Below are 27363 nucleotides of genomic sequence, written 5' to 3'. Positions count from 1 at the left end.
GTGGAGGAAGCGGAGCAGTGAGCTAGACCCCCAGCGAAGGGGGTGGTGGAGGAGGGCGTCGATGCGCGCTCGCGCACGCGCGCTCGCCGGCAGACCCCGGCCTAAATTGCCGCGGGCCCCCGCTGAGAGGATTTTTTTTTTTTCTTTCGAGCGCGCGCCCATGCGCACGCGCGTTCAGACCCCTGGCCTCGGGGAGTCCGCTGGCTGCGGGGTTGGGGTCTAACCGTTCTGTGGGCGGAGTCCTCTCGCAGCATCCGCCAGGTAGCTTCTTACTCGCTGCCCCTAGCTCAAGGAGCGTCTGAGTGCACACACCGTACCCGTCCCTTGTCGGGAGTCCTGTCGCAGGTAACAGGCGCAGCCCATGCTTTGAGACAGAAACGCCCTGCCTCCCCCCGTGCAGGAGGCCCGAGGGTGAGGGGCCCTGGGTGTAGTCGCCTCTCCCCGGCGTAGGCGGCTCCAGAGCTCTGCCTTCGACGGCAGCCACAAGACCCAAGGGCTGCGTAGGGGCCTTGTTATCTTACATTCTTTTGTTGATCACACATTCCTGAGGGTAACTAGTGTTTGTAGAGTACCTACACCTTGGGAAATTTTATCCGAATTTAATCCACCTGCTGGCATAACCCAGCAGCGGAATACCCCTTAACACACACTCCTTTTTAAATGTATATTGCCACGCCTCCATAAGAGTTACCGAGGGAATTGACTGGAATCGCAAGGTCCTCTGGTCGAGAAGCCGTAGTCAATACCCTTTCCGCCTCAGCCTGCCTTCTAGGAAGATTAACATTTGAAGCTGGGAAGCAGATGTTTCTTCCTGGGAGAGCACGTTTTTCCACTCATTCAACAAAAATGGATTAAGCACCTATTCTTTGTCAGGTTGGGTGATTATGGAAACAAGAGAAATCCAGACAGACTGGAGTCCTACTTCAGGGAACTTTCTGTCCAATAGGGATATCAGGCCACCACCAGACTACGGCAATGTAGAGCAATACTACCTAAGAGAAATATACCAGGCACTTTGAGCCACTGAGGCAGGAGGATCACTTAAGGCCAGGAGTTGGAGACTGGCCGGGTAACATAGCAAGACCCCATCTCTACTAAAACTAAAAAACTAGCTAGGCGTGGTGGCATGTGGCCATAGTCCCAGCTGTTCAAGAGGCTGAGTATCGCTTAAGCCCAGGAGTTTGAGACTGCAGGGAACCATGATTGCACCACTGCACTCCAGCTTGGGCGACAGCAGAACCCTGTATCTTTAAAAAAAAAAAAAAAAAAAAAAAAAAAAAAAAAAAAAAAAAAAAAAATTTATGTGTATGTGTGTATTTATGTGTAATGCAAGCCACATATGCAATTTTTTTTTTTTTTTTTTTTTTTTTTTTTGAGACGGAGTCTCGCTCTGTCGCCCAGGCTGGAGTGCAGTGGCCGGATCTCAGCTCACTGCAAGCTCCGCCTCCCGGGTTCGGGCCATTCTCCTGTCTCAGCCTCCTGAGTAGCTGGGACTACAGGCGCCCGCCACCTCGCCCGGCTAGTTTTTTGTATTTTTTAGTAGAGACGGGGTTTCACCGTGTTAGCCAGGATGGTCTCGATCTCCTGACCTAGTGATCCGCCCGTCTCGGCCTCCCAAAGTGCTGGGATTACAGGCTTGAGCCACCGCGCCCGGCCTGCAATTTTAAATTTTACATAAACAGGTAAAATTCATTTTATTTATTATTATTTACTTACTTTTTTTTTTTTTTTTTTTTTTGCCATGTTGCCAGGCTGGTATTGAACTCTTGGCCTCAAGACATCTTCCTACGTCAGCCTTCCAAAGTGCTGGGATTATAGGCGTGAGCCATGTCACCCAGCTATGAAATTAATTTTAATACTTTAACTCAAATACATCCAAAATATTATTCCAAGTTAGGTTAATGGAAAAATGTTTTCATTGCCTCAGCTCTACATTTTTTTTTCTTTTTTTTTTGAGATGGAGTCCCACTCTCTCGCCAGGCTGGAGTGCAGTGATGCCACCTCAGCTCCCTGCAACCTCTGACTCCCTGATTCAAGTGATTCTCCTGCCTCAACCTCCCAAGTAGCTGGGATTACAGGCACACCCCCCGACACCCAGCTAATTTTTGTATTTTTAGTAGAGACCGGGTTTCACCATGTTGGCCAGGATAGTCTCGACCTCCTGACCTCGTGATCCGCCAGCCTTGGCCTCCCAAAGTGCTGGGACTACAGGCATGAGCCACCATGCCTGACCTCAATTCTACAATTTAAGTTAAATTAAAATCAAATAAAATTAAAATGTTATGAGGCACTAACAAAGATATTCATTTGCAGCATTAGCTGCAATAGCAAAAGGTTGGAAACCACCCAATGTCCATTAGTAGAAATTTGGATAAATAAATGATAGTTCAGCCACACATTGGAATGCCCTGCAGTTAGTAACTGTTGAGAAATGAAACAGAGTTATATGTATTAACATGACTTAATCTTAAAGCTATATTAAGAGGAAAAAAAAAAGGTGAATAACAGTGTATATAGTATATTATCACTCGCATAAGAAAAATATTTTTGGCTGGGCGCAGTGGCTCAAGCCTGTAATCCCAGCACTTTGGGAGGCCGAGGCAGGTGGATCATGAGGTCAGGAGATTGAGACCATCCTGGCTAATATGGTGAAACCCCGTCTCTACTAAAAAATAGAAAGAATTAGCCAGGTATGGTGGCAGGGGCCTGTAGTCCCAGCTACTCGGGAGGCTGAGGCAGGAGAATGGCGTGAACCCGGGAGGTAGAGCTTGCAGTGAGCCGAGATCATGCCACTGCACTTCAGCCTGGGCGACAGAGTGAGACTCTTGTCTCAAAAAAAAAAAAAAAAAAAAAAAAAAAAGAAGTTGTTTAATTACAGGGAGGATAATAGCTAAGTCATTAGAATAATTGTAAGAAACAAAATAGGCTGGGTGTGGTGGCTGACACCTATAATCCCAACACTTTGGGAGGCTGAGGCAAATGGATTCTTTGAGTCCAGGAGTTTGAGACCAGCCTGGGCAACATGGTGAAACCCCATCTCTACCAAAAGTACAAAAATTAGCCAGGTGTGGTAGCACTAGCCTGTAGTCCCAGCTACTCAGGAGGCTAAGGCAGGAGGATCACTTGAGCCAGTGAAGTCGAGGCTGCAGTGAGCCATGATCGTGCTACTGCACTCCAACTGGGTGACAGAGTGAGGCCCTGTCTCAAAATAAATAAGAATTAAAAGATACGTAAAACTCCTGGTTACTACTTTACAACCTAATTAATCCTGGATACTGTCATTACTTCTCAGGGATCCAGGGTAACACTTCCATCCAACAGAAACTAGCCCACCCTGTTAATGTATGTTTGTCAGCCTGGAAAATTATTTCTTCCCATTAAGAAAGTTAAATGCATTCCACCCCCAGCCCTAGCTATGCAGCCACCTGAAGGCCAGAATAGCACTCCCAGGCCCTGGGGACAAACTTGGGCTCCTTATCAGTAATGTCATTCAAAGAACCAAGTAAGCTTAGGTTGCCCCTCTGACTTTACAGTCAACTAATTAGGCCCTTCCGATACCAGCTGGACTTTCTGAACCCCTGTCCCCTGCTGGACTTTCTGCACCCCTGTCCCCAAACGTGAGACCACCTGCAAGGTTATATAATCCATGCAGGGCCCTGTCTCACAGTGTGGCGCACTCATCACCTTCCTTTTGGGTGGCCAGGTCTCCTCATTATATGTACTCAAAGCACTTCATACTTTTCCTTCTTAAAACTGAATTTAATTTGCAATTTAATTTGAGAAAATTAAAAGTTGCAGAAAAGTTCTACGGGATAATATAACCCATCATCTAGAGTTTCCCACTGCAATCCATTTTATATCTCTTCATTGATGACTGTAAGCTCTAGGGAGCAAGAAACCTGCCTGGATCCCCTCACACACACATATAACAGAACACAGTGGAGCCAACTAGTGAGCCAATGGGAGCCCAGGGGCCTGACTGTGTCGTGGAGTGCAGCGCCCCCTAGAGTCAACTCTCTTTAACAAGACAAAACTCGTGGGAGGATTGCCTTTCCTCAGGCCATCACGAACACTATGTACCTTACAGTGGACTGATGCTAAGAAAAGGAATATAGTTCCAGTGTCAACATCAGTCATGGACCTGGTTTGTCTCCGCAATCAGCAGGAATAACATTCGTTGGTCCCAAATACCCTTCACGCTAAATTGGCCACAGAGCTTGAATTCTCCCATTAGATGATCTTTGCGTTAAGATATTAAACAATCGCCATCCTGGCTAACACGGTGAAACCCCGTCTCTACTAAAAAAAATACAAAAAAAACTAGCTGGGTGAGGTGGCAGGCGCCTGTAGTCCCAGCTACTCGGGAGGCTGAGGCAGGAAAATGGCTTGGAACCGGGAGGCGGAGCTTGCAGTGAGCTGAGATCCGGCCACTGCACTCCAGCCTGGGAGACAGAGTGAGACTCCGTCTCAAAAAAAAAAAAAAAAAAGATATTAAACAATCGGCCGGGCATGGTGATTCACGCCTGTAATCCCAGCACTTTAGGAGGCTGAGGCGGGTGCATCACCTGAGGTCAGGAGTTTGAGACCAGCCTGGCCAACATGGTAAAACTCCGTCTCTACTAAAAAAAAAAAAAAAAAAAAAAAAAAAAAAAAAATTTAGCTGGGCATGGTGGTGCATGCCTGTAATCCCAGCTACCCAGGAGGCTGAGGCAGGAGAATCACGTGAACTCCGGAGGCGGGGTTCGCAGTGAGCTGAGATCCCGCCATGGCACTCCAGCCTGGGCGACAGAGTGAGACTCTATCTCAAAAAAACAAAAAATAAAAAGTAAAAGATATTAAACAATCAAGACTGTTGGGATTAAAGCATCTGGAGCTCACTACAAACTTGCTTTTAAGGACAGGTACTGGGATTAGGGAGTTGAATGTCATCCTCTGAGGCTAACCCAAGGAAACTGGTCTATGATGTGCGAAAGAGTAGCAAATAAATAAATAAGAAAATAAACATAAAGGGCCAGGTGCAGTGGCTCATACCTGTAATCCCAGCACTTTGGGAGGCTGAGGCAGGCGGATCGCTTGAGCCCAGGAGTTTGAGACCACCTAAGCAACATAGTGAGACCCTGTCTCTACAAAAAGTTTTTAAAAAATTAGCCAGGCGTGGGGGTGCATGCCTGTGTTCCCAACTACTCAGGAGGGTGAGGCGGGAGGATTGCTTGAGCCCAGGAGTTCGAGACTGCAGTGAACTGTGACTCCACCACTGCACTCCAGCCCGGGCAACAGAGCAAGACTCTGTCTCAAAAAAACAAAACAAAAAAAACACCCCATAAAATTAAATAAACATAGAGATTTGGGGTTTGAAAGTCCTCCTTCTCACTCATCACCTAGAAATATTCCCTGAAATAGTCCCAACCAATTGCTCTTTGTAGGCTGGTCAAGAGAAGTGGGACCCAGTGGAGATATTTGGAATAATGGGAAGTGATGGCAGTGACTGCAAATTTGCTACAAATGACTGCTCTCTCAGCAGCTCTGAGGCCGCAAGAAGGGGCCAGTGGGGTAACTCTGAGTTGTGGTGGTTGTTTGGTTTTTTTCTGGTGTTTTGTTTTGTTTTGTTTTTGAGTTGGAGTCTCACCCTGTCACCCAGGCCGGAATGCAGTGGTGCAGTCTTGGCTCACTGCAACTTCCGCCTCCTGCAACTTAAAGCAATTCTCTGCCTCAGGCTCCGGAGTAGCTGGGATTACAGACACCCTCCACCATGCCTGGCAAATTTTTGTTATTTTTAGTAGATACAGGGTTTCACCATGCTGGTCAAGCTGGTCTTGAATTCTTGACCTTGTGATCCACCCACCTCGGCCTCCCAAAGTGCTGGGATTATAGGCGTGAGCCACCGCAACTGGCTTTTTTTTTTTTTTTTTTTTTTTGAGACAGGATTTTGCTTTGTCACCCAGGCTGGCATGCAGTGGGGCCATCATAACTGACTGCAGCCTCAGCCTCCTGAGCTCAAGTGATCCTCCACCTCAGCCTCCCAGATACCTAGGACTACAGGCACATGGCACCACGCCTGGCTACTTTTATTTTTTTGTAGAGACAGGGTCTCACTATGTTGCCCAGGCTGGCCTTGAACTTCTGGCTGCAAGCGAGTGAGCCTCCCACTTTGGCCTGGGGTAACTCCCATAGGGGCCTCCACTGCTGTGCAGGATCTGAAGCAGATCATCTGGAGCCTGAAAGGTGTTCAGAATGAGCAGCAAGTGCAGGGTTGAGTGGAACCGAATGGAGACAGCTATCGCAGGAGGGCAGCATGCAGTTTGGGGAGCATGGAAAGAGACAGGATGCTGTGTGCTGCCAGCCAGTGCCAAGTTCCCACTGTGAGTGGATTTGTGGATCAGAGAGCCTTCTTAGCATCAGCCAGCAAAACCTCTTCCTCCTCTGATATAGTGGAAGAATCCTGAACTGTGGATTGGATCTTAGTCTTTTTTTTTTTTTTTTTTTGAGACAGAGTCTTGCGCTATCACCGAGGCTAGAGTGCAGTGGCGTGATCTGGGCTCACTGCAACCTCTGCCTCCTGTGTTCAAGCGATTCTCCTGTCTCAGCCTCCCGAGTAGTTGGAATTACAGGCGCCCACCACCGCGCCCGGCTAATTTTTGTATTTTTAGTAGAGACGGGGTTTCACCATGTTGGCCAGGCTGGTCTCAAACTCCTGACCTCATGATCCACCCGCCTTGGCCTCCTAAAGTGCTGGGATTACAGGCGTGAGCCACTGTACCCGGTGGATCTTAGTCTTGATCTGCCCTTTGTAGACTTAAACACATCCCTTTTCCTCTTTGAGTTCATGTTCCTCTTTTGTACAACGGAGATGATGATATCTGCCTCTCAGGATTCTTTCAAGAATTAAGGAAATGATTGACGTTGAAAGCTTTTCCTTGGGCTCTCACCCACTGTATGCATGTGAGATGATGATGATGATGATAAGTTTTGCCTGCTGCTTTCCCCCACCGCAAATCCAGTGAGCAAGTCTCTGTGGTAACACAGAGCCTCGGCTTAGCCATACCAGAAGGTGGGTTCTGCTGACCTAGGTTCAGGAAGCCCAGGCCAAATGACTTGGGACTCCACCAGTTCTCTAAACCAGTGTTTTTCACACTTTGGTTATTGTTGAAGCAAGGTGCAACAGTTCATGCCTGTAATCCCAGCGCTTTGGGAAGCCGAGGCTTTGGGAAGCCGAAGCTTGAGGCCAGGAGTTAGAGACCAGCCTGGACAGCATAGTGACACCCCCTTATCCCTACCCCACCCCCACTCCCATCTCTACAAAAATGGAAACAAAAAAACAAAATAGGCCAGGCGTGGTGGCTTATGCCTGAAATCCCAGCATTTTGGGAGGCCAAGGTGGGAGGATCACTTGTGACCAGGAGGCCAAGGTGGGAGGATCACTTGTGACCACTTCAGCCCGGGTAACACAGTGAGACCCTGTCTCCACAGAAACAAAACAAAGAAACAAAAATTAGCCAGGTGTGGTGGCACATGCCTGTAGTCCTAGCACGTGGGAGGCTGAAGTGGGAGGATCACTTGAGTTCTGGAGCTCTGGAGTTCAAAGCTGCAGTGAGCTATGATGATGCCACTGCACTACCGTCTGGGCAACAGAGCAAAACCCTGTCTCTTTTTCTTTTTGAGACTGAATCTCACTCTTGCCCAGGCTGGGGTGCAGTGGTACAATCTCAGCTTACTGAAGCCTCCGCCTCCTGGGTTCGAGTGACTCTCTTGCCTCAGCCTCCTGAAGAGCTGGGATTACAGGCGCCTGCCACAACGCCCAGCTAATTTTTGTATTTTTAGTAGAGACGGGGTTTCACCATGTTGGCCAGGCTAGTCTCGGACTCTTGACCTCAGGTGACCTATCCTTCTCAGCCTCCCAAAGTGCTGGGATTACAGGCGTGAGCCACTGCGCCCAGCCAAAACCCTATATCTTAAAAACAAAACAACAACAACAACAATAACTAATTGATGGGCCTTAATCTCAGAATTTCCAATTGAGTAGGTCTGGGGTGGGGCCCAGTAATTTGCATTTCTAACAAGTTCCCACTATTTCTCTAAACGGATGAAGTTCTTCTACATCTGGCAGGCAAGGTTGGCCTCCGTTGCCCTCTGCTGGCCAGACTATAAATTTAACTGTCATGTTTCCAGAGCAGCTGAAAAGCACAAAGTTTGAGTTGTAAGGAAATAGAGTGGTCACCTGTCTGAGAACTAGGCCAGCCTACAAACAGAAGTCGTGTTTGTCACTACAGGGTATGCTTAAAAGGGTTTTCACATAAATTATCCTATTTAATCTTTGCAGCAATCCTGTAACATAAGCAACAGTGGCATTTTCATTTTACAAATGAGGAAAAACTAGCCCATTTTCCCACAAGTAGTAACAGATTTCCTGACAGAGGGGGTATGTTAAAAGTAATTCACTGTACAACCAGGAAAAGTAGAGGTTTGTCCTCATGAAGGCCAAAGAAAAGGGAACGGGGATGAGGACAATGAACAGCAGATGTACCTCCTGTAAGAGAGCTACCTGAGGCCGGGCTTGGTGGCTGATGCCTGTAATCCCAGCACTTTGGGAGGCTGAGGTGGGTGGATAATCTGAGGTCAGGAGCTCAAGACTAGCCTGTCCAACATGGTGAAACCCCATCTCTACTAAAAACACAAAATTAGCCGGGCGTGGTGGTGCATACCTGCAATCCCAGCTACTCAGGAGGCTGAGGCAGGAGAATGGCGTGAACCCAGGAGGCAGAGGTTACAGTGAGCCGAGATTGCACCATTGCACTCCAGCCTGGGCAACCAGAGCGAAACTCCATCTTAAAAAAAAAAAAAAAAAAAAAAAAAAAAAAAAAAAAAAAGGAGCTACCTGATTCCACATGGTCAGGGAAACCTGCAAAGCCAAATGGCTGGATCCTCTCTCCATATGTGCTAGCTGGGGATGACTCTTAGTCCTGGGTGCCCTATATCTCCATTTCCTATTTCAGCAGTCAGGCTCCAATGCCAGTAGAATCACCCAGGGAGCACATTACAAGTGGAGGTTCCTGAGTCCTACTTCCATGGTTCTGATTCAGTAGGTCTAGGGGAGGAGCCCAGGAATATGCATTTTGACACCTACAGGTCGGTGTTATGGCTCACACCTGTATTCCTAGCACTTTGGGAGGCTAAAGCTGGAACCCAGCTTCAAGACCAGCCTGGGCAACAAAGCAAAACCCCATCTCTACAAAAAAAAAAAAAGTTTGAAAAGTTAGCCAGGCATGGTGGTGCATACCTGTGGTCCCAGCTTCTTGGAAGGCTGAGGCAGGAGGATCACTTGATTTTTTAAATATTTATTTATTTATTTATTTTGAGACAGAGTCTCACTCTATTGCCCAGGCTGGAGTGCAGTGGCGTGATCTCGGCTCACTGCAAGCTCCGCCTCCCGGGTTCACGCCATTCTCCTGCCTCAGCCTCCTGTGTAGCTGGGACTACAGGTGCCTGCCACCACGCCCAGCTAATTTTTTGTATTTTTAGTAGAGACGGGGTTTCACCGTGTTAGCCAGGATGGTCTCGATCTCCTGACCTTGTAATCTGCCCATCTCGGCCTCCCAAAGTGCTGGGATGACAGGCATGAGCCACCACGCCCAGCTTTATTTTTTTTTAAACTTACCCCCAGGTGGCCAGACAGCGGTGGCTCACACCTGTCATCCCAGCACTTTGGGAGGCCAAGGTGGGTGGATCACCTGAGGTCAGGAGCTCAAGACCAGCCTGACCAACATGGTGAAACCCCGTCTCTACTAAAAATACAAAAAATTAGCTGGACGTGGTGGTACGTGCCTGTAATCCCAGCTACTCGGGAGGCTGAGGCAGGAGAATCACTTGAACCTGGAAGGCGGAGGTTGCAGTGAGCCAAGATTGGGCCACTGCACTCCAGCCTGGGTGACAGAGTGAGACTCTGTCTCAAAATAAATAAATTAACTAATTAAAATTTAAAAAAATCAAGTGATCCTCCTGCCTCAGCCTTCCAAGGAGCTGGGACCACAGGCACGCACCAGCCTGGGTGACAGAGACTCTGTCTCAAAAATAGATAAATAAATAAATAAAACAAAATAAAACTTACCCCCAGGAATGCTGGTTCAGGAGGTCCGGGGACCATACTTTGAGACCCCACAGTCTTCACAAAATGCTCTCCGGACACAACACAAAATGTGAAGGACTATTATTTGCCTGTGAGGGTATTCTTTTCCAGCCCCCTCTCGGTTTCTCTGCTTCTCTCACCCATTTATGTTACTGGGTTACAATAGGAAGGAACACGCTAAGATTCACTCCCCATTTGCTGTCTCCAGGCCTCAGTTTTCTCATCTATAAAATGAAATAATGCCTACCTTACTGGGCTGTAGAGTGGATGAAATGAGAAAGTATGTCTTGTGCACAGTTCCTGACTTTCAGAAGGTGTTCAATAGACATGAATTCATTGTTCTTGCCTTCTGATTCCTAGCTTCTCGAAAAGTGGCAGTGACTAAGCTGGGCTCTTTTGGATTCCCACAGGTTTTTAAGCAACGGTCCTCAGGAGGGCCAAGGGAGTCTCATGGCGACATCTTCCCCCAGGCTCATTCCCCTGTGGAAAGATTTAAAACTCCTCCTAAATGACACCATAGATGAAAGCAAGGTAATGTATATGTAGGACATAAACACATCATAGGTTGGCTGCTACCCGTCTTAGAGTCATGAGCATTTCAGAAGAGCCACAGATTGTCCTTGAGAACAGGAAGCAAACAAGGTATATTATAAAGATAGTCATCACCTTAGCAGGAGGTAGGCCATCAATTTCCATGAGTCACAGACTACTCGCAAGGACATTTTCATAGTGGAAAGTGGACACACTCTGAAGCACTGTCAGAGGAACTGACCTTCTGGAAAGAGAGTTTTTCTATTTTTAAATTTTATTTATTTTGAGATGCAATCTCGCTCTGTCACCTAGGCTGGAGTGCAGTGGCGCAATCTTGACTCACTGCAACTTTTGCCCCCGGGTTCAAGTGATTCTCCTGCCTCAGCCTCCCAAGTAGCTGGGACTACAGGCACACGCCACTATGCCCGGCTAATTTTTTGTAATTTTAATAGAGATGGGGTTTCACCATGTTGCCCAGGCTGGTCAGGCTGAGCTCCTGAGCTCAGGCCATCTGCCGCCTTGGCCTCCCAAAGTGCTGGGATCACAGGTGTGAGCCACCGCACCTGGCTGAGAGATTTTTTAAAACAGAGGAGGAGACACCAGAGAGAACAGTTGCCAATCTCAGTTTTGCTATGGTTGGCTCTGCATAAAATGATCCCAGGCCGGGCGCGGTGGCTCAAGCCTGTAATCCCAGCACTTTGGGAGGCCGAGGCGGGCGGATCACGAGGTCAGGAGATCGAGACCATCTTGGTTAACACGGTGAAACCCCGTCTCTACTAAAAAATACAAAAAACTAGCCGGGCGTGGTGGCGACGCCTGTAGTCCCAGCTACTCGGGAGGCTGAGGCAGGAGAATGGCGTGAACGCGGGAGGCGGAGCTTGCAGTGAGCTGAGATCCAGCCACTGCACTCCAGCCTGGGCGACAGAGCGAGACTCCGTCTCAAAAAAAAAAACAAAAAAAAAAAACAAAAAAAAAACGATCCCAGGGCCAGGCGTGGTGGCTCATGCCTGTAATTGCAGCACTTTGGGAGGCCAAGGTAGGTAGATCACCTGAGCTCAGGAGTTTGAGACCACGCTGGGCAACATGGTGAAACACCATCTCTACTAAAAATATAAAATATTAGCCAGGTGTGGTAGCCTGCACCTGTAGTTGCAGCTACTCGGGAGACTGAGGCAGGAGAATCGCTTGGAACCCAGGAGGCGAAGGTTGCAATGAGCCAAAATCAGGCCACTGCACTCCAGCCTGGGGCCACAGAGCGAGACTGTGTCTCAAAAAACAAAACAAAAAAAATTACAGGATCCCAGATGCATGTTTCATAGCACATACTCTATCACCGTTGGATTATATATATATGGTATAAATGCTCGTCCTCTGTCAAATTTAAAGGCCCGATAGGGTGTCCCGAGAGTCTCACTTAGTGCAGCTTTAAGCTTCAGTAACTTAGAGCTGCACTGATGCACTGACTTTGGGAGACTCTGCTATATTCCATGTGGGTGTAAGGTGATGTACTTGCCTGACTATTCTGTTAAAGATTGTGTCTTTTATGGTACATGTACCTTCTAGACACAAGCAAGAATGTTAGAGGGGGTTGGATGCAGTAGCTCATGCCTGTAATCCCAGCACTTTGGGAGGCCAAGGCGGGTGGATCACCTGAGGTCTGGAGTTCGAGACCAGCCCGGTCAACATGGTGAAACTCCATCTCTACTAAAAATACAAAAAATTAGCAGGGCTTGGTGGCGTGTGCCTGTAGTCCCAGCTACTTGAGAGGCTGAAGCAGGAGAATCGCTTGAACCTGGGAGGCAGAGGTTGCAGTGAGCTGCGATCACGCTACTGCACTCCAGCCTGGGCAACACAGTGAGACTCCATCTGAAAAAAAAAAAAAAAAGGAATGTTAGAGGGCAGGCATGGCTAACTTCATGTTGAAAAGAACATCATTCGGCCGGGCGCGGTGGCTCAAGCCTGTAATCCCAGCACTTTGGGAGGCCGAGACGGGCGGATCACGAGGTCAGGAGATCGAGACCATCCTGGCGAACACGGTGAAACCCCGTCTCTACTAAAAATACAAAAAAAAAAAAACTTAGCCGGGCGAGGTGGCAGGCGCCTGTAGTCCCAGCTACTCGGGAGGCTGAGGCAGGAGAATGGCGTAAACCCGGGAGGCGGAGCTTGCAGTGAGCTGAGATCCGGCCACTGCACTCCAGCCTGGGTGACAGAGCGAGACTCCGTCTCAAAAAAAAAAAAAAAAAAAAAAGAAAAGAACATCATTTTCCCCGTGTTCACACTATAAAATTTGCACACAGAGGCTCTGTAGGGTTGTGTTCTCTCCTGCATTGGGGGATTTGTTACATGCTTGTGAAGTATAGCTGTCCCACAGGTGATAAGTTATGCACGTGTGAGTGTAACAGGAGTAGGTCCTTCGGGTGGGAGGCATGACTTTGGGAACTCCTCCAATTGTGACTTATGCGAGAATATATTTAGTGCCTCTGTGCCCTAGCCTCTTAGTTTATGCCACACCTCTCTCCAGCAACCTTCAGAAGACCCAAAGAATAGCCTAATTGTGCTGAGCGACCGGTCCCAGATACTGTTCAAAGAGTCTCGCTATCCTCAAAATATGCCATGTGTATGTTATTACTTCAGTGATGCCCATTTCTTCACCTCCCTCTCTTGGGTGACATCGAGCACAAAAGAAATACAGGTAAGACTGCCTTTCTTCCCCTTCTTGGCCCATTCTCCCAGGGCCATGCCCATATGGCTCTTAGCCCAGATTGACAAAGGAAGATATTCCCCATGAATTAATGTGGTCTGGAACCAGAAATCTCTCCTCATCCTTTCTCCAATTATAGTCCCCATGTTGAGTGGGTTGTATGGTTCCCCCGAAGTAAACCAAGGTTAGGAAAAGGGTCCTAGGCTTCCTGCCTCTACTGTATTTCCAGTTCCCATCACCAAGGGATAAAATCACTCTAGAGTCCTCCAACTCCTCCTTCACACAAAACATGGGGAAATAAGGGAATATTCTGCACTACTATCAGTTCTAGGCAGTTTCTTTTGTTTTTTTTTTTGTTTGTTTTTTTGTTTTTTTGTGTTTTTGAGACGGAGTCTTGCTCTGTCACCCAGGCTGGAGTGCATTGGCTCACTGTAACCTTTGCCTCCCGAATTCAAGCGATTCTCCTGCCTCAGCCTCCTGAGTAGCTGGAATTACAGGCGCCGGTCACCATGCCCAGCTAATTTTTGTATTTTTAGTAGAGATAGGCTTTCACCATTTTGGCCAGGCTGGTCTCGAACTCCTGACCTCAGGTGATCCACCTGCCTCGGCCTCCCAAAGTGCTGGGATTACAGGCATGAGCCACCGCGCCTGGCCTAGGCAGTTTCCATCTTATTCTCTTCTAGGCTGTAGTGTGGATGAAGAGCAAAACTGAGGACATGATTGAGAAAAGAATATTCTCCATGACTGAACGATTGCCACCCATCCAGTCCATGGTCCACACAGGTTCCTTTCATATCCTCGTGGTCTACTGTGGTGACCTGATCCTGCGACTCTTTGGGGACCACTTTCGGGCATTCAAACCCCTGGGTAAAGTGCACTGCCGCTTCAACATCAGCTGCCTCTGCTATGACCCGGAAATGAAGATGCTTCTATCTGGCGTCCTGGGAGCAGTGGTGACCTGGGTCATTGAGCGAAGTGGCACGGGCCTCCATATAGCCCACATGATCTCCATGCCAGGTGATGAGCTGGTCCAGGACATCGTGCTGAATGGTCCCAATGGCTCCCTCCTGGCCCTGTGTGAGACGGTGGTGAGGGTCCTGATGCGCCAGGGCAAGGGTCAGCTGGGAGAGGTAAAGAGGTTCATGTCCACCAGCAGCGGCTCCTCCATCACCTGCTGCTTCACTTGTTTTGATCAGGGCTTTCTCTATGCTGGAAACCAAGCTGGGGAAATCCAAGTTTGGAGCCTCCAGCAGGGCCATCCGCTCCATAGTTTCCAGGCCCATCACTCAGGAGTGATCTGTATCCGCAGCCGACCAGAGGCCCACACCCTGCTAACAGCTGGCAGTGACAGCCTAATCAAGGAGTGGAACCTGACTTCAGGGAGCCTGCTTCGGCGGCTAGAGCTTGGCGAGGAGCTGTACCGGCTCCAGTTTATTGACAGCATTACTTTCTTCTGCCAAACTACCCATAGTTTTTCCTTGCGCCGCCTGCCCTGCTTCTACAGCCTCTTCAATGTCTGTGGCTCTGCTCCCCAGCAGTTGCGTCGGGTCTACTGTGGAAATAACTGGTTCCGGATCCTGTGTACCACCGAGGATGGCTTGTTGCGCTTTGTGTCCCCAATAACAGGGGACCTTCTGGTTATCACCTGGCCCTTCTCAATCGTGGACCGGGCTGTGGATTGGGCCTACGACCCAGGTAAAGAGGAGCTCTTTGTAGCAACAGGCAGCTCAGAGGTTCTGGTATTTGACACAACCCGCTGCCCTTGCCCAGCCAAGTATCTTCTAGGCACCTCACCAAATTCTCAGGACTTTGTACAATGCCTGGCTTATGGGCATTTCAACTTGGGGCGGGGTCTAGAGGGACTGATATTCTCTGGGCACCAGAGTGGTGTGATAAGAGTGCTCTCCCAGCACAGCTGTGCTCGATTAGAAAAATTCATGCACTTTGGTGCTGTACTGGCACTCTCCACGCTGTCTGGAGGGATTTTTGGTGGCGAAGGAAACTCTCTGCTCTGTTCCTATGGAATGGATGACTATGTGCACCTGTCAGAAGCTGTGCTTGATGGGGTCAAAGTACAACTGCAGCCTCTCGCCAGCATCCTCAGCAGCTGTCACCTAACACATCTGATACTCTTGCCCAAGTCTGTGGGTGCCATCACAGAGACAAACTGCCTGCGTCTCTGGAAGTTCCATGATTTTATGTCCTCTGGGTCACAAAATGGCTTGAAATTCATAGAAACACTGCCTCTGCACCTGTGTGCCATCACATCCTTTGATGTCTGCCTCTCCTTGAGTCTTTTCGTCACAGGTTCTGCCGATGGCTCTGTTCGGATCTGGGACTTCCATGGCAGACTCATAGCCATTCTGGACTCATCACTGCACTTTGGCCCACTCTGTTTTGCAAATGACCGGGGTGACCTGCTTGTGACTTTTAACCAGAGTCTTTACCTAGTGTCCTGTTTAAAATTGCTTCCCCCAGCCCTGCTGACTCGCCTTTCCTTTATGAGCATATCAGATGAAGTACTGGAAATCCCTAAGCCTTTCATACCAAGCTTCTTCTTCTCCTTTGAGACCATGTTTGTGCCCAAGTACATCTACCTTGGAAAAGCACAACAGAAATTAGTGGGTCTGGAGAACCTTGTCAACAAGCGGGCCATTGCCTTTGACCATTCTGTGCCACATGTGATAGAAGAAGATGAGGAAGGGAGCCCAGTGTTACTGCGTTCCTCCATGCATTATTCTTTGCAGGACATGGAAAATTGGACGCAGATGAGTAAACGTTACCAACGCCATTATGTGCTTCCTCCCCAACTACAACTGACTAGCTGGGATGGACTCAACCCCTATCAGATATTGCGATACTACTTTGGTCATGGGCGGGAATGGCTTTTTGCCCCTGATTGCTATATCCCCAATTCAGTGATTCGTGCCCGTCTTTGGCCAGAGGGCACCCCAATATACCTACAGTGCAACCTGCATGCACCCCAGCGGGAGCTGGAATGGGACAGGTCTCAAGAATTCTTTTTCTGGCGGAGCAAGGTAAGAACTGTAAGTAATATAGAATATCCAGAGAAGGAGGATGAACAATTCCTAGAAATGAGACTTTCCAAGGATATAACCTACGGCGTCCTTACAGATGGAGCAAACCGAAGTTGGCTGGGAAGAAAGATGAGTGAAATAGCCATTAATAGCATGATTGAGACAATGCTCAATATTATGGTCCATGCTTCCTTGCTGAAGTACCAGTACTGTGTTGGTGCACTAGGGCAAATCTTTGCCTCTTACCAGGTGTCTCCAGCCCTACGCTCTGAGACAGCCCGTCGGCTACTGGATGATACAACCAATTCCAACCCGCTGATCCGAGAACTAGCTTGGGAAGGGCTGAAGCGTCTAGGAATGATTACTCATCTTTTTGCCATGCCTCTGGCTCAGGGATTAATGGACAAGGATGAAAGAGTGAGGGTCAAGACTCTAAGCCTCATGTCTGAGATTGGAATCCACTCTAGGACCTCACTCTTACAGCTGATCCAGAAACAAGAGACTTTTCGGGAGATGCAGTACGTTTGTGCTTCCCTCAATTCTTCACCCCATTCCCCATTTCCCCCTCCTTTCCTTTGCTATTTCTTCATCCCTGTTTATTAATTCTTCCTGACGTTTCTTCTTTCTCATAGCCTTTGCTCATTCCTAGATGAGTATTCTTGACAATCCCCTATTCACTCCTCCTCCTCCTCCTCTTCCTTCTTTTTTTGAGACAGGGACTTATTCTGTTGGAGGCTGGAGTATAGTGGTGCGATCTTGGCTCACTGCAACCTCTGCTTCCCAGGCTCAAGTAATCCTCCTGCCACAGCCTCCTCAGTAGCTGGGGCTACAAGCATGCACCACCACACTGGCTAATTTTTTGTAGAGACAGAGTCTCACTATATTGCCCAGACTGGTCTCAAACTCCCGGGCTCAAGCAATCTTCCTGCCACCTTGGCCTCCCAAAGTGCTAGGAGTACAGGCATGAGCCACCACACCTGGCCTGCTCACCCCTTTCTCCATTGCTTTTCCTATATGTCCGCTACCTCTTCAAGTTCCATTTTCATCCTTTTCTCCTGTTTCTACAGCCTCCAATACAGATCACTCCATTCATTGCCATCTTGGCTTCATAGATAGTTTCTTTTGTCTCAGCCATTGTTTTCCTCTGTATATGCCGTCTCTCTTGGCCACTTTGCCAAGCCTCCTGCCTGTTCCACAGCCGTTTTGTTCTTCCCATTCTCCCTTTTGTTCCTGACTCAGCATAGTCCTTCTTCTCCTTTGACTTTCATAGGCAGGAGATGATCGGGGAGGAAACTCTAGACCATCTGCTGGGGATGCGGGCCACAGATCTCCAAATCCTTTCCACTCAAGTGGAGCAGAGATTGAATGAAGACCTGACTCTGTCACATAGAGATGAAAAGCCGGCTTTTTCTTTAGATGTCCCAAAGGCTTCTGAACTTAAATCCTTCTCCGTGAAACCTCCTACAGTTTCTGAAGAACCTGAAGTGGCCGTCAAGCACAGCAAAGGCCACAGACGAGGCCGAGCAGTGGTCAAAAAGCATAGTATGTAAGGGGTAATCTGGTCCATGCCTCAGGGTCCTCAAGAGGCAGGGTAGTTAGTGTTAAAGTGGATCAAGAGATACTAGGTGGGCTGGCCAGACACAATGGCTCACGCCTGTAATCCCAGCACTTTGGGACGCCGAGGCGGGTGGATCACTCGAGGTCAGGAGCTTGAGACCAGCCCGGCCAATATGGTGAAACCCCGTCTCTACTGGAAATACAAAAATTAGCCAGGCATGATGGTGGGTGACTGTAAACCCAGCTACTCGAGAGGCTGAGGTGGGAGAATCACTTGAACCCAGGAGGTGGAGGTTGCAGTGAGCCGAGATGGTGCCACTGCACTCCAGCTTGGGTGACAGAGCGAAACTCCATCTCAAAAAAAAAAAAAAAAAAAGAGATACCAGGTGGGAAGAGAGATAAGTGGAAAGGTCTCATCATAGAAAAGGCACTCTCGGATGGGGGACTAGGGGAGGGATAACATTAGGAGAAATACCTAATGTAGATGACAGGTTGATGGGTGCAGCAAACCACCATGGCACCTGTATACCTATGTAACAAACCTGCATGTTCTGCACATGTATCCCAGAACTTAAAGTATAATTTTTTAAAAAGTGTACAGATAAGGAAATGACAGTGTATTCATAAAATGAAATACTACTGTGATAAAAAAGAGTGATACATGCAACAACATGGAAGAATCTCAAAAACTGTTGAAAGAAAATACAAAAGAGCACATTTTTAAATGATTCTATTTATTTGGAATTCTAAAAAAGGCAAATGAATCTACAGTCACAGAAAGCAGATCAGTTGTTGCCTAGGGCCAGGGATTAAGGGTAGACAGATGTTGACTGGGACACTATGTAGGAGGGAATTTAGGGGGATAATAGAAATGCCTTATATCCTGATTGTAATTGCAATAGTTACAAGAGTGTATACATTTTTCAAACTCATCAAATTGTTTGCTTAAAATTATATCATATGTAAATTATACCTCAATAAAATTGATTTTTATGAAAGCAATGAAGAAAAAAAAGACTTTCTAAGGAAGGATCCACTCAAACTCAGGAAGACTCTAAGGCCTAGCTCTCTAGGATTTGGCAGGAGTAGGGGGCTAGGAATAAAGCAAAGAGATGCTTTTTTTGTTTTTTAAGGCCTCAGTTCTCTTTGTTGCTACTTCTTTTATGACAGTTCTTCTTAGCTCACACCTAATATTTGGAAAGGTTTCATTTAGTTCCCCATACTTTGCTTACCTCCACCTCTCCATTTTTCCTACAGGCCGAAAATGGTTGCGGGGTCTCAAGAAGACGAAAGAGAGAGACTCTAAACATATGATCACTGAGCCAGGCCTCTTAGAGGATGAAAGTGGGACTGAGGCCGCACCAGTTGAGATGGAGGAAGCATCCGTCCATTCCAAGTGGTCTTCAAGCACCAGTGTAACAAAGCTCTTAAAAGATGTTGACTCTCAGGAGAAAGATATCTCAAAGGATCACGTTGCATTGACCCTGAAGATGCTGCGGAAAATACGTGACAAAAGAGACAAGAAAGCAAGAGCTCGGAAACTCAAAAAGAAGCACAAGAAGAAGGGAAAAGAAGCCAAAGTTATAACTGAGAAACCTACACCTCCTGTAATGGAACAGCCAGTTACTAAAAAGGTTAAAATTCTAGGGCGCGGAGCCTCAGGAATATCTGGCCGCAGGTCAACCGCTGGAGATGGCTTATCATGGCGGGACGATCTGTGTCGTCTTATGACCCTGAGGATATCTGGTTCCCAAACAAAAATGTCAGAAAATCTAAACACTGAGCTAGTGACATTTGCTCAGGAGATGCTGGTAGATAGGCACCCCAGTTGGGAACTCTTTCAGGAGATCTGCCCTCTGTTGAAGAAAGAAAGTAAAGTTCTGCTTGAGGACCTTGATTGGGATGTAGTCCCGCCAGAGGAGAAACCAATTTTTATCCATGAAGGAGCAATTAGAGAGGACATGATACAAGGTGTGACAGAAGAGGTGATCAGACACGAAGTGATGCCAAGGGAAGAAGAACAAGCACAAAAGAAAGCAAAAGACATGCCGGCCTTGGAGGAAACCCAAGTGATTTTGAAAAAGGGCAAGAAAAAGAAAGTTATTTTTTTAGAACCAGGTGATGTAACCAAGGGAAAACAAATATCAAAGAAAGAAAAGAAGAAAACCTTTCAGAAGTCACCTAAGCAAGAGAGGAAAGCTGTCCAGCAGGAAAGAAAAGTAGGAAAAACAAAGAGGGAAATGCCCAAAGAAGAGAGGGATATGAGTGAGGAAGTGAAGGAAATGGCCACACTAGAGGAGAAAGTGGTTGAACAAGAAGGAAAACCGGTTATGATTGAGAGGACATCGTCTTGGCAGGACTGGAAAAAGTCCTGGGATGAGTGGAAACAGGCCCATGGTGAGACAAGGAAATCCTGGAAGGCATGGAAGGAAGACTGGGAGAAGAGGCTTCTTCAGGAAGAGGAGAAACTACACCAGGCTGGAGAGAAGCTATCCCCGGAGGAGGAAATGCTTCAGGAGGACAAGAAGCTGAAATGGGAAGAGTGGAAACAATTCTGGGAAAATATGTTGCAATCTGAATCCAAGGAGCAACTGTACAAGGATGAGGAAGAAGTGACTTTGGAGGAAGAAGTGACTTTGGAGGAAGAAGAAGTGTCTCGGAAGGAGGAAGAAAAAGAAGAGCAGGTCACAGAAGAGCAGAGACAGATCCAAGAAGAACACAAACGGGCCAGAATACACAGGAAACAAGCCCGAGCTGAAAAAAAACGAGCCCAAGAAGAGAGGAAATTAGCACAAGAAGAAGAGAAACTTGCACAAGAAGAGAGACAGTTGGCCCAGGAAGAGAGAAAACTGGCCCAGGCGTATGTTAAAATAACCCAGGATGACAGGGAAATGGCCCAGGCAGAGGGTAAGTTTGCCCAGAAAGAGGCAACACTGGCCCAAAGAGGGGAGAAGCTAAGCCAGGAGGTGGAGAAATTGGCCCAGAAAAGGAAGAAACTGTCCAAGAAATGGGAGAAAGTGGCTAGAGAAGAAGAGAAACTAGCAAAGAAAGAAGGGAAACTGGCCGAGGTAAAAAACATATTGGTCCAGAAAGTGGAAGAACTGGCCCAGAGGGAACAAAATCTGGACTGGCAAGAAAAGGAGCTGGCCCAGGAATTGGAGGAACTGGAATGGGACATGGAAGAACTGTCTTGGAAAGAAGAGGAACTGAATCAGGAAGAGGAGAAACTGATTGAGGAAAAGAAGAAGCTGGCTGAGGAAGAGAAGACATTGATCTGGCAAAGGGAGAAACTGTCTGAAGAAGAGACAAAATTGACCCAGGAAGAAGAGTTGCTGATCCAGGAAGAGGAGAAACTGGCCCAGCACAAGGAAAAAATGCCTGAGGAAGAGGAAAGACTGGGACAGAAAAGGGAGCAATTGATTAAGAAGAAGATAAAACTGGCCCAGAAAAGGGAAAGATGGATCAACAGCATGGAAGAACTCACAGAGAACAAGATGATACTGTATCAGAAGAAGAATCTGGCTCAGGAAAAGAAGAATCTGGCCCAGGAGAAGGAAAAATTGGCTCAGAGGAAAGAGAACCTACTCTATAACAAAGAAAGACTCACCCACAGCAGAAAGAAATTAGTGCAAGTAAAGAACAAATTGGGAATGTTCAAGAAGACACTGGCTCAGGTAGAGGAGAAGCTGACACAGGAAGAGGAGACCGTGATCAAGAAGAAGGAGAAACTGACTGAAACAGAGAAAAAATTGGTCCAAGGAGAGGATAGTCTGGCCGAGAAACAGGAGAAATTGGCCCAGGAAAAAATGAAATTAGCTCTGGAGAAGGCAATGGTCCAAGGAAAGAAACGGCTCAGAGGAGAGTTGGATATTGTTAAGGAAAAAAAGGCATTGAACCTGGAAATGAAAAGACTGGCTGAGGAGAAGATGAGACTGGTTGAGGGAAAGGAAACACTGTCTAAGGGAGAGACTCCAGAAACTTCAAGACAAAGAAAAATGACTAAAGTTGAACAAGAACTACTTGAGAGGAAATTGTCACTACAGGAGAAGATACTGCTACATGAAGACAGGATACTGGCCATGGAGGAAAGGGAAATTGCCAAAGGAAAACTGGAATTTACTAGAGGACGGAGAATATTTGCCCAGGGGCAAAGAAAGTTAGCCAAGGCTGAAAGGAATTTGATTAAAAAAAAGGAGAGCCTTTCCAAGGAACCAGCAAAACTAAACAAAATCTTAAAGGCACTTCAAAGACTAACCAGGGATGAAAGGAAACTAACACAGGAAGAAATAAAAATGACAAAGATAAAGAGGTCACTCTTTGTTAAGGAGAGAAGACTGAGTACAGAACAGAGTAAGCTGGATATCAAAGAGTGGGATTTTTCTGAAAAACGATCAGAACTGACTAAAGATGAGAAGAAACTGGCTCGGAAGCAGAGAAAACTGGCCAAGGAAATGAGGAGAATGGTAAACAGAGAAGAAAAAATGACTGAGGAAGAGAGCAAATTGGCCAGAAAGCATTCAGAAGTCATACTGGATGATGAAGAGGAAGGAGGAATAGAAGAAGAAGAGGTAATCCCATTCCTTAAACGAAGGTGGAGAAAGAGGAAAGAGGCCAAGAGAGTTGATAAACCAAAGGAAAAGTTTTCCAGTCAAGTGGATGAAGTGGAAAGTGAAGAGCATTTTTCTGAAGAAATGGAAAGCCTGTTAGATGAACTAGAGAAGCAAGAGAGTTTGTCTTCTGAGGAGGAGGAGGAAAGGGAGGAAGAGGAGGAAAGGGAGAGAGAAGAGGAGGAGGAAAGTGAGGAGGAAGAGGAAAAGGAGAAGGAGGAGGAAGAGGAGGAGGAGGAAGGGGAGGAGAAGCAAGTGGAGAAAGAGGAGGAGGAGGAGAAGAAAAAAAAGGAAAAGAAGAAGGAGGAGGTTCAGGAGAAGGAAGAAGTGTTTGAGGAGAAAGAAGAAATTACGAGTGAGGAAGAGATAGAAAGTTTGAGTGATGAGGAAGAGGAAGAGGAGAGCAGCTCATTGGAAGAAGAAATGGACAGGGAAAAAGATACCTTAAAAAAAGAAAAACTATTTAAGTTACAAGAACAAAGAAGAAAGATCCTAAGAGAAAAGGAAAGAGTCCTTTCCATTGGAAAAGGAGTTCCTCATGTCAAAGATGGGGCTGTAAGACTGGGAGTTCTAAAAAGCCCTTTGAAGAAACTGATGTCAAGAGCTCTGGAGATGAAAGAGAAAATACCAGTGCCAGTGCCAGAGGAACAAATATCCTGGGAAGATAAAAAGGCCACAGTAGTTGAAATACCCAGGAAATTCTCAGAGACAATGGATAAAGAAAGAGAAGTGATGGGAAAATATGAACCCATACCTCCACATGTTTTGGGTACAGTTTTAGAGTCCGAAGCACGGGACTTAAAGACCCCATTTATGTCCCACATATTAAGGAGGACCGTGGAAGGTCAGGAACTCCAACACAAGCCACTAGGTGCCTGGTGGAAGTGGTTTCTGCAGCATCCACCTCTGATGGGACAGACTGAGGTACAGTTACCTCTCTCCCAAATCCCGGCTAAGGAACAACATGCAGATGAAATCCTCTCAGATGTAGAGTGGATCCGCCATGTCCTAGAACGAATGGAAGCAGGAGAACAGCTTTCCAGGGATGGTTTCCACAGACTATGCCAGCTGCTCAAAGACCTCGTCTCAAAGGGAAACTTAGAATGGCTGAATCTGGCCAAACTTGAAGCCATCGTGTACCGTCACAAGCAGGCCCTGGAGTCACGAGGCACAAGGATCTCAAAACCCACTAGAGAGTCTATGAGTCCAAAATACCGGAAAGTGATTCCTCCTATAAAAGCAAAGGAAAAGGAGAGCTGGCCAAAACCTTTGGCTGTCCCCACACAAAAGTACCCATTAGCTACCGAGAGGATTCCAGACCCAAGGGCTAAAAATTGGCATCTTCTAGGAGAGCCTTACAGAAGTGAGAGGGCACAGCAGATAGCCATTGCTCACAAGGAGATGGAAATGCAATACTTTTATCCTGCCACAAGAGACATTTTTCCAAGTGCCCATGCCTCTGTGGAAAAACAAACCCTGGCACTGATGTTTCAAAAGGACTTCTGGGATTTTAAGGATAAACGCAGGTTTCCCAGATTGCCCAAATTAGAGAAGAAGAAACAGCCCATTTCTAAAAAGAAGGAAGAGTTGCCTTTGTGGGAGACGTTTGTGGCACTGTACTATGTTTTGCGGATGCTGCAGCAGCGATATGCAAAAGACAGCACTGCTTGGATGGAACAGTTCCACCAGCTCATGGACCTGTACCAACTTAAGTCCCCCAGAATCCAGAAGCTGCTTCAGGAGCTGCTAATGAGAGAGGAACCTCAACCCCAAGAGATCATCTATGAAGAGGCCCTAAAAGCCACAGAGCTAGTTCCCGGGGAACGGCTGTTCTGCTGCCTGTTTTGTGGCAGTTCTCATACTTGTAGAAGTCCTCAGGAGTTTCAGGGTGTGGTACCCCTCCCTTGGCAGAACTGTGTGCACACCATCCTTCCCGTGGGCATTGCCCGGTATGGGATCTTAGAACTTGCCTGGAAAAGCCTGCCGGAAGCTGATCTTCATCTCACCAAGGCATTGACACACACCGTTGCTCCCACTCTCTAATTTGGGACTGACTGGAGGTTGGGACTTTTCATTGCCAAGTGGAGAAAGGCCTGGTCACCAGGATCTAGACCTTCATCTCTCTCTCTCTCTCTCTCTCTTTTTTTTTTTTTTTTTTTTTTGAGATGGGGTTTCACTCTTGTTGCCCAGGCTGGAGTGCAATGACGTGATCTCAGCTCACTGCAACCTCCGCCTCCCGGGTTCAAGCAAATCTCCTGCCTCAACCTCCCGAGTAGCTGGGATTATAGGCATGAGTCACCGTGCCCAGACCTAGACCTTCATCTCTAGGCCCACACAGAGGTAGGGCCAGGTCGAAGCCCTTTCCCAGCTCTGGAAACACAGCTTCTATATGTGGAATAAAGAGGAGGTTCTTGTTTGCAACAAGCACTTTGATGTGTTTTTTCCCAGCAAACTTTAGTTCCCCAAGAAGGTAGCCAGGGAAACAACTTACTCACGTACTCCTGAGATGGGGGGAAGCTTCCCAAAAGACAGGGGTGCCCACTGTGTGGATGTGTTGAGGCAGACAAGTCTGTCCTTGTTCTCTTCATTCCTTCCCACCATCCTCCCCAAGCACTCTAAGAAGGAAAGTACCAGACACAAAAACTAATATATATTTGGCACGAATTTGAGAGGTATTGATATGGTGGAAAGAGAATGGGCTTTAGAGTCAGAAAATGCAACATTTTGTCCCTTAGTATTTGGGGTCCTACAGTGGGGCTGACTCTATTTTTCTGTTTGTAGTTCTGCATGCTGATGACTTGAGTTCCAGATAGCAGGAATGGTGGGTGTTGAGGAGATTCTCAGAGTAAAGGAATAATCTTCAACAAGTTTTAGCCAGTACCACCTCCACCTGGTGACTTCATCACTGGATGGCACCAAGGGGTGAGGCCATCTGAGGTTGAAGCAAAAAAAAAAAAAAAATAGAGTTTAGGCTAGGTATAGTGGCTCACGCCTGTAATCGCAGCACTTTGGGAGGCCAAGGTGGGAGGATCGTTTGAGCCCAGGAGTTTGAGACCAGCCTGGGCAACATGGTGAAACCCCATCTCTACAATTTTTTTTTTTTTGGAGTTGGAGTCTCACTCTGTCACCCAGGCTGGAGCGCACTGGTGCAAAATTGGCTCACTGCAACCTCCGCCTCTCGGTTCAAGCGATTCTCCTGCCTTCGCCTCCTGAGTAGCTGGGATTACAGGCACACGCCACCATGCCTGGCTAATTTTTGTATTTTTAGTAGAGACAGGGTTTCGCTGGTCTCGAACTCCTGACTTCGTGATCCACCCACCTTGGCCACCCAAGGTGCTGGGATTACAGGCATGAGCCACTACACCTGGCCTGTTTTTTAAATAGCTAGGTGCAGTGATGTGTGCCTGTTGTAGTCCCAGCTACTCAGGAGGCTGAAATGGGAAGATCACTTGAGCCTGGGAGGTTGAGACTGCAGTGAGCCATGGTTGTGCCACTGCACTCCAGCCTGGGCAAGAGCAAGACCCTGTCTCAAAAAAACAAAACAACAACAACAAAAAGAAGGAAGCTGATGTCCCTATGTCTTTCACTCCCTTTATTACTATCTAGACATGGAATTTGGGTAGGGTGATAGAATAAGAATTTGGAAAACTAGGTGTAGGCTCAATTAGGCCCCCCCAGTTACTTAGGGACCTTCCCTCTAGCAATTAAGGAGACAAGAGTTAAAGCAAAAGGAGTAGGCCGGGTGTGGTGGCTCACACCTGTAATCCCAGCACTTTGGGAGGTCAAAGTGGGTGGATCACTTGAGGCCAGGAGTTCAGGACTAGCCTGACCATCATGGTGAAAACCCATCTCTTCCAAAAATACAAAAAACTTAGTTGGGCATGGTGGTGTGTGCCTGTAATCCCAGCTACTCAGGAGGCTGAGGCAGGGGAATCACTTGAACCCAGGAGGCAGAGGTTGCAGTGAGCCAAGATCGTGCCACTGTACTCCAGCCTGGGCGACAGAGCGAGACTTCATCTCAAAGAAAAAGAAAGGGGGCAGTAAAGTTGTCACTGTTTTTCCCTGATCTCCTCTCCCTGCCATGGCAGAACGGCCTCTTTCCAGGTCAGCTGAGGCTTATTGCTGCTTCTAAAAAGTAGCCCATCTTTGCCATTTGCCACTCCCCACCCCAATCTCTCTTTTGTTATCTTACCTCCTCTACCTCTTTTTTTTTCTTTTGAGGGGAAGCAGAGGATAGAGGGCAAGAGAACATTCTGAGAAGTTAGATTCACCTCAGAGGCCAAGGGCAATAAGTGTCCTTGCTCTGCAATTGGGCTCTTCCATGTCAGACTACATGTCAGGCCATGCAGAATAGGTGAGAGATGGCCAGGCATGGTGGCTCACGCCTGTAATCTTAGCACTTTGGGAGGCCAAGGCAGGCAGACTGCCTGAGCTCAGGGGTTCAAGACCAGCCTGAGCAACATGGTGAAACTCCATCTCTACTCAAATACAGAAAAAAAAAAAAATTAGCTGGGCGTGGTGGCAGGCACCTGTAGTCCTGGCTACTTGGGAGGCTGAGGCAGGAGAATTGCTTGAACCTGGGAGGTGGAGGTTGCAGTGAGCTGAGATCGTGCCACTGTACTCCATCCAGCCTGGGCAATAGAGTGAGACTCCATCTCAAAATAATAATAAAATAAAAATTAAAAAAAGAATATGTGAGAGCTGTGGGCTGGGAGTAGGAAGCCTCAAAAAGGATGATTCACCTGACAGCCAGGCAAGGCAGCAGGAGTTAAGGATAGCCCAGCTGGCTCTGCAGTCTTGACCTGAGTC

General features: G+C 47.5%; 1 protein-coding gene across 2 annotated transcripts; it reads left to right on the top strand.

Annotated features, from left to right (window-relative positions):
• Positions 1 to 188: 188 nt before the first annotated feature.
• LOC105495418 (WD repeat domain 87) lies at positions 189 to 24978 on the top strand. 2 transcript variants are annotated; one of them, XM_011764919.2, is made up of 6 exons: positions 189 to 345; positions 10531 to 10651; positions 13173 to 13343; positions 14036 to 16908; positions 17661 to 17932; positions 19205 to 24978. In XM_011764919.2, exons 2-6 carry the CDS (start codon positions 10571 to 10573, stop codon positions 24595 to 24597), a joined length of 8790 nt encoding a protein of 2929 aa, XP_011763221.2. In that variant the 5' UTR covers positions 189 to 345; positions 10531 to 10570; the 3' UTR covers positions 24598 to 24978. The 2 variants fall into 2 exon arrangements, with proteins under 2 accessions (XP_011763221.2, XP_011763222.2); XM_011764920.3 differs by lacking the exon at positions 13173 to 13343.
• The last annotated feature ends 2385 nt before the right edge of the window (positions 24979 to 27363 follow it).

Source organism: Macaca nemestrina, chromosome 20 (genome assembly GCF_043159975.1).
Source record: "Macaca nemestrina isolate mMacNem1 chromosome 20, mMacNem.hap1, whole genome shotgun sequence".
Classification (NCBI taxonomy): domain Eukaryota; kingdom Metazoa; phylum Chordata; class Mammalia; order Primates; family Cercopithecidae; genus Macaca; species Macaca nemestrina.
This window is presented reverse-complemented; position numbering and strand designations above follow the sequence as displayed.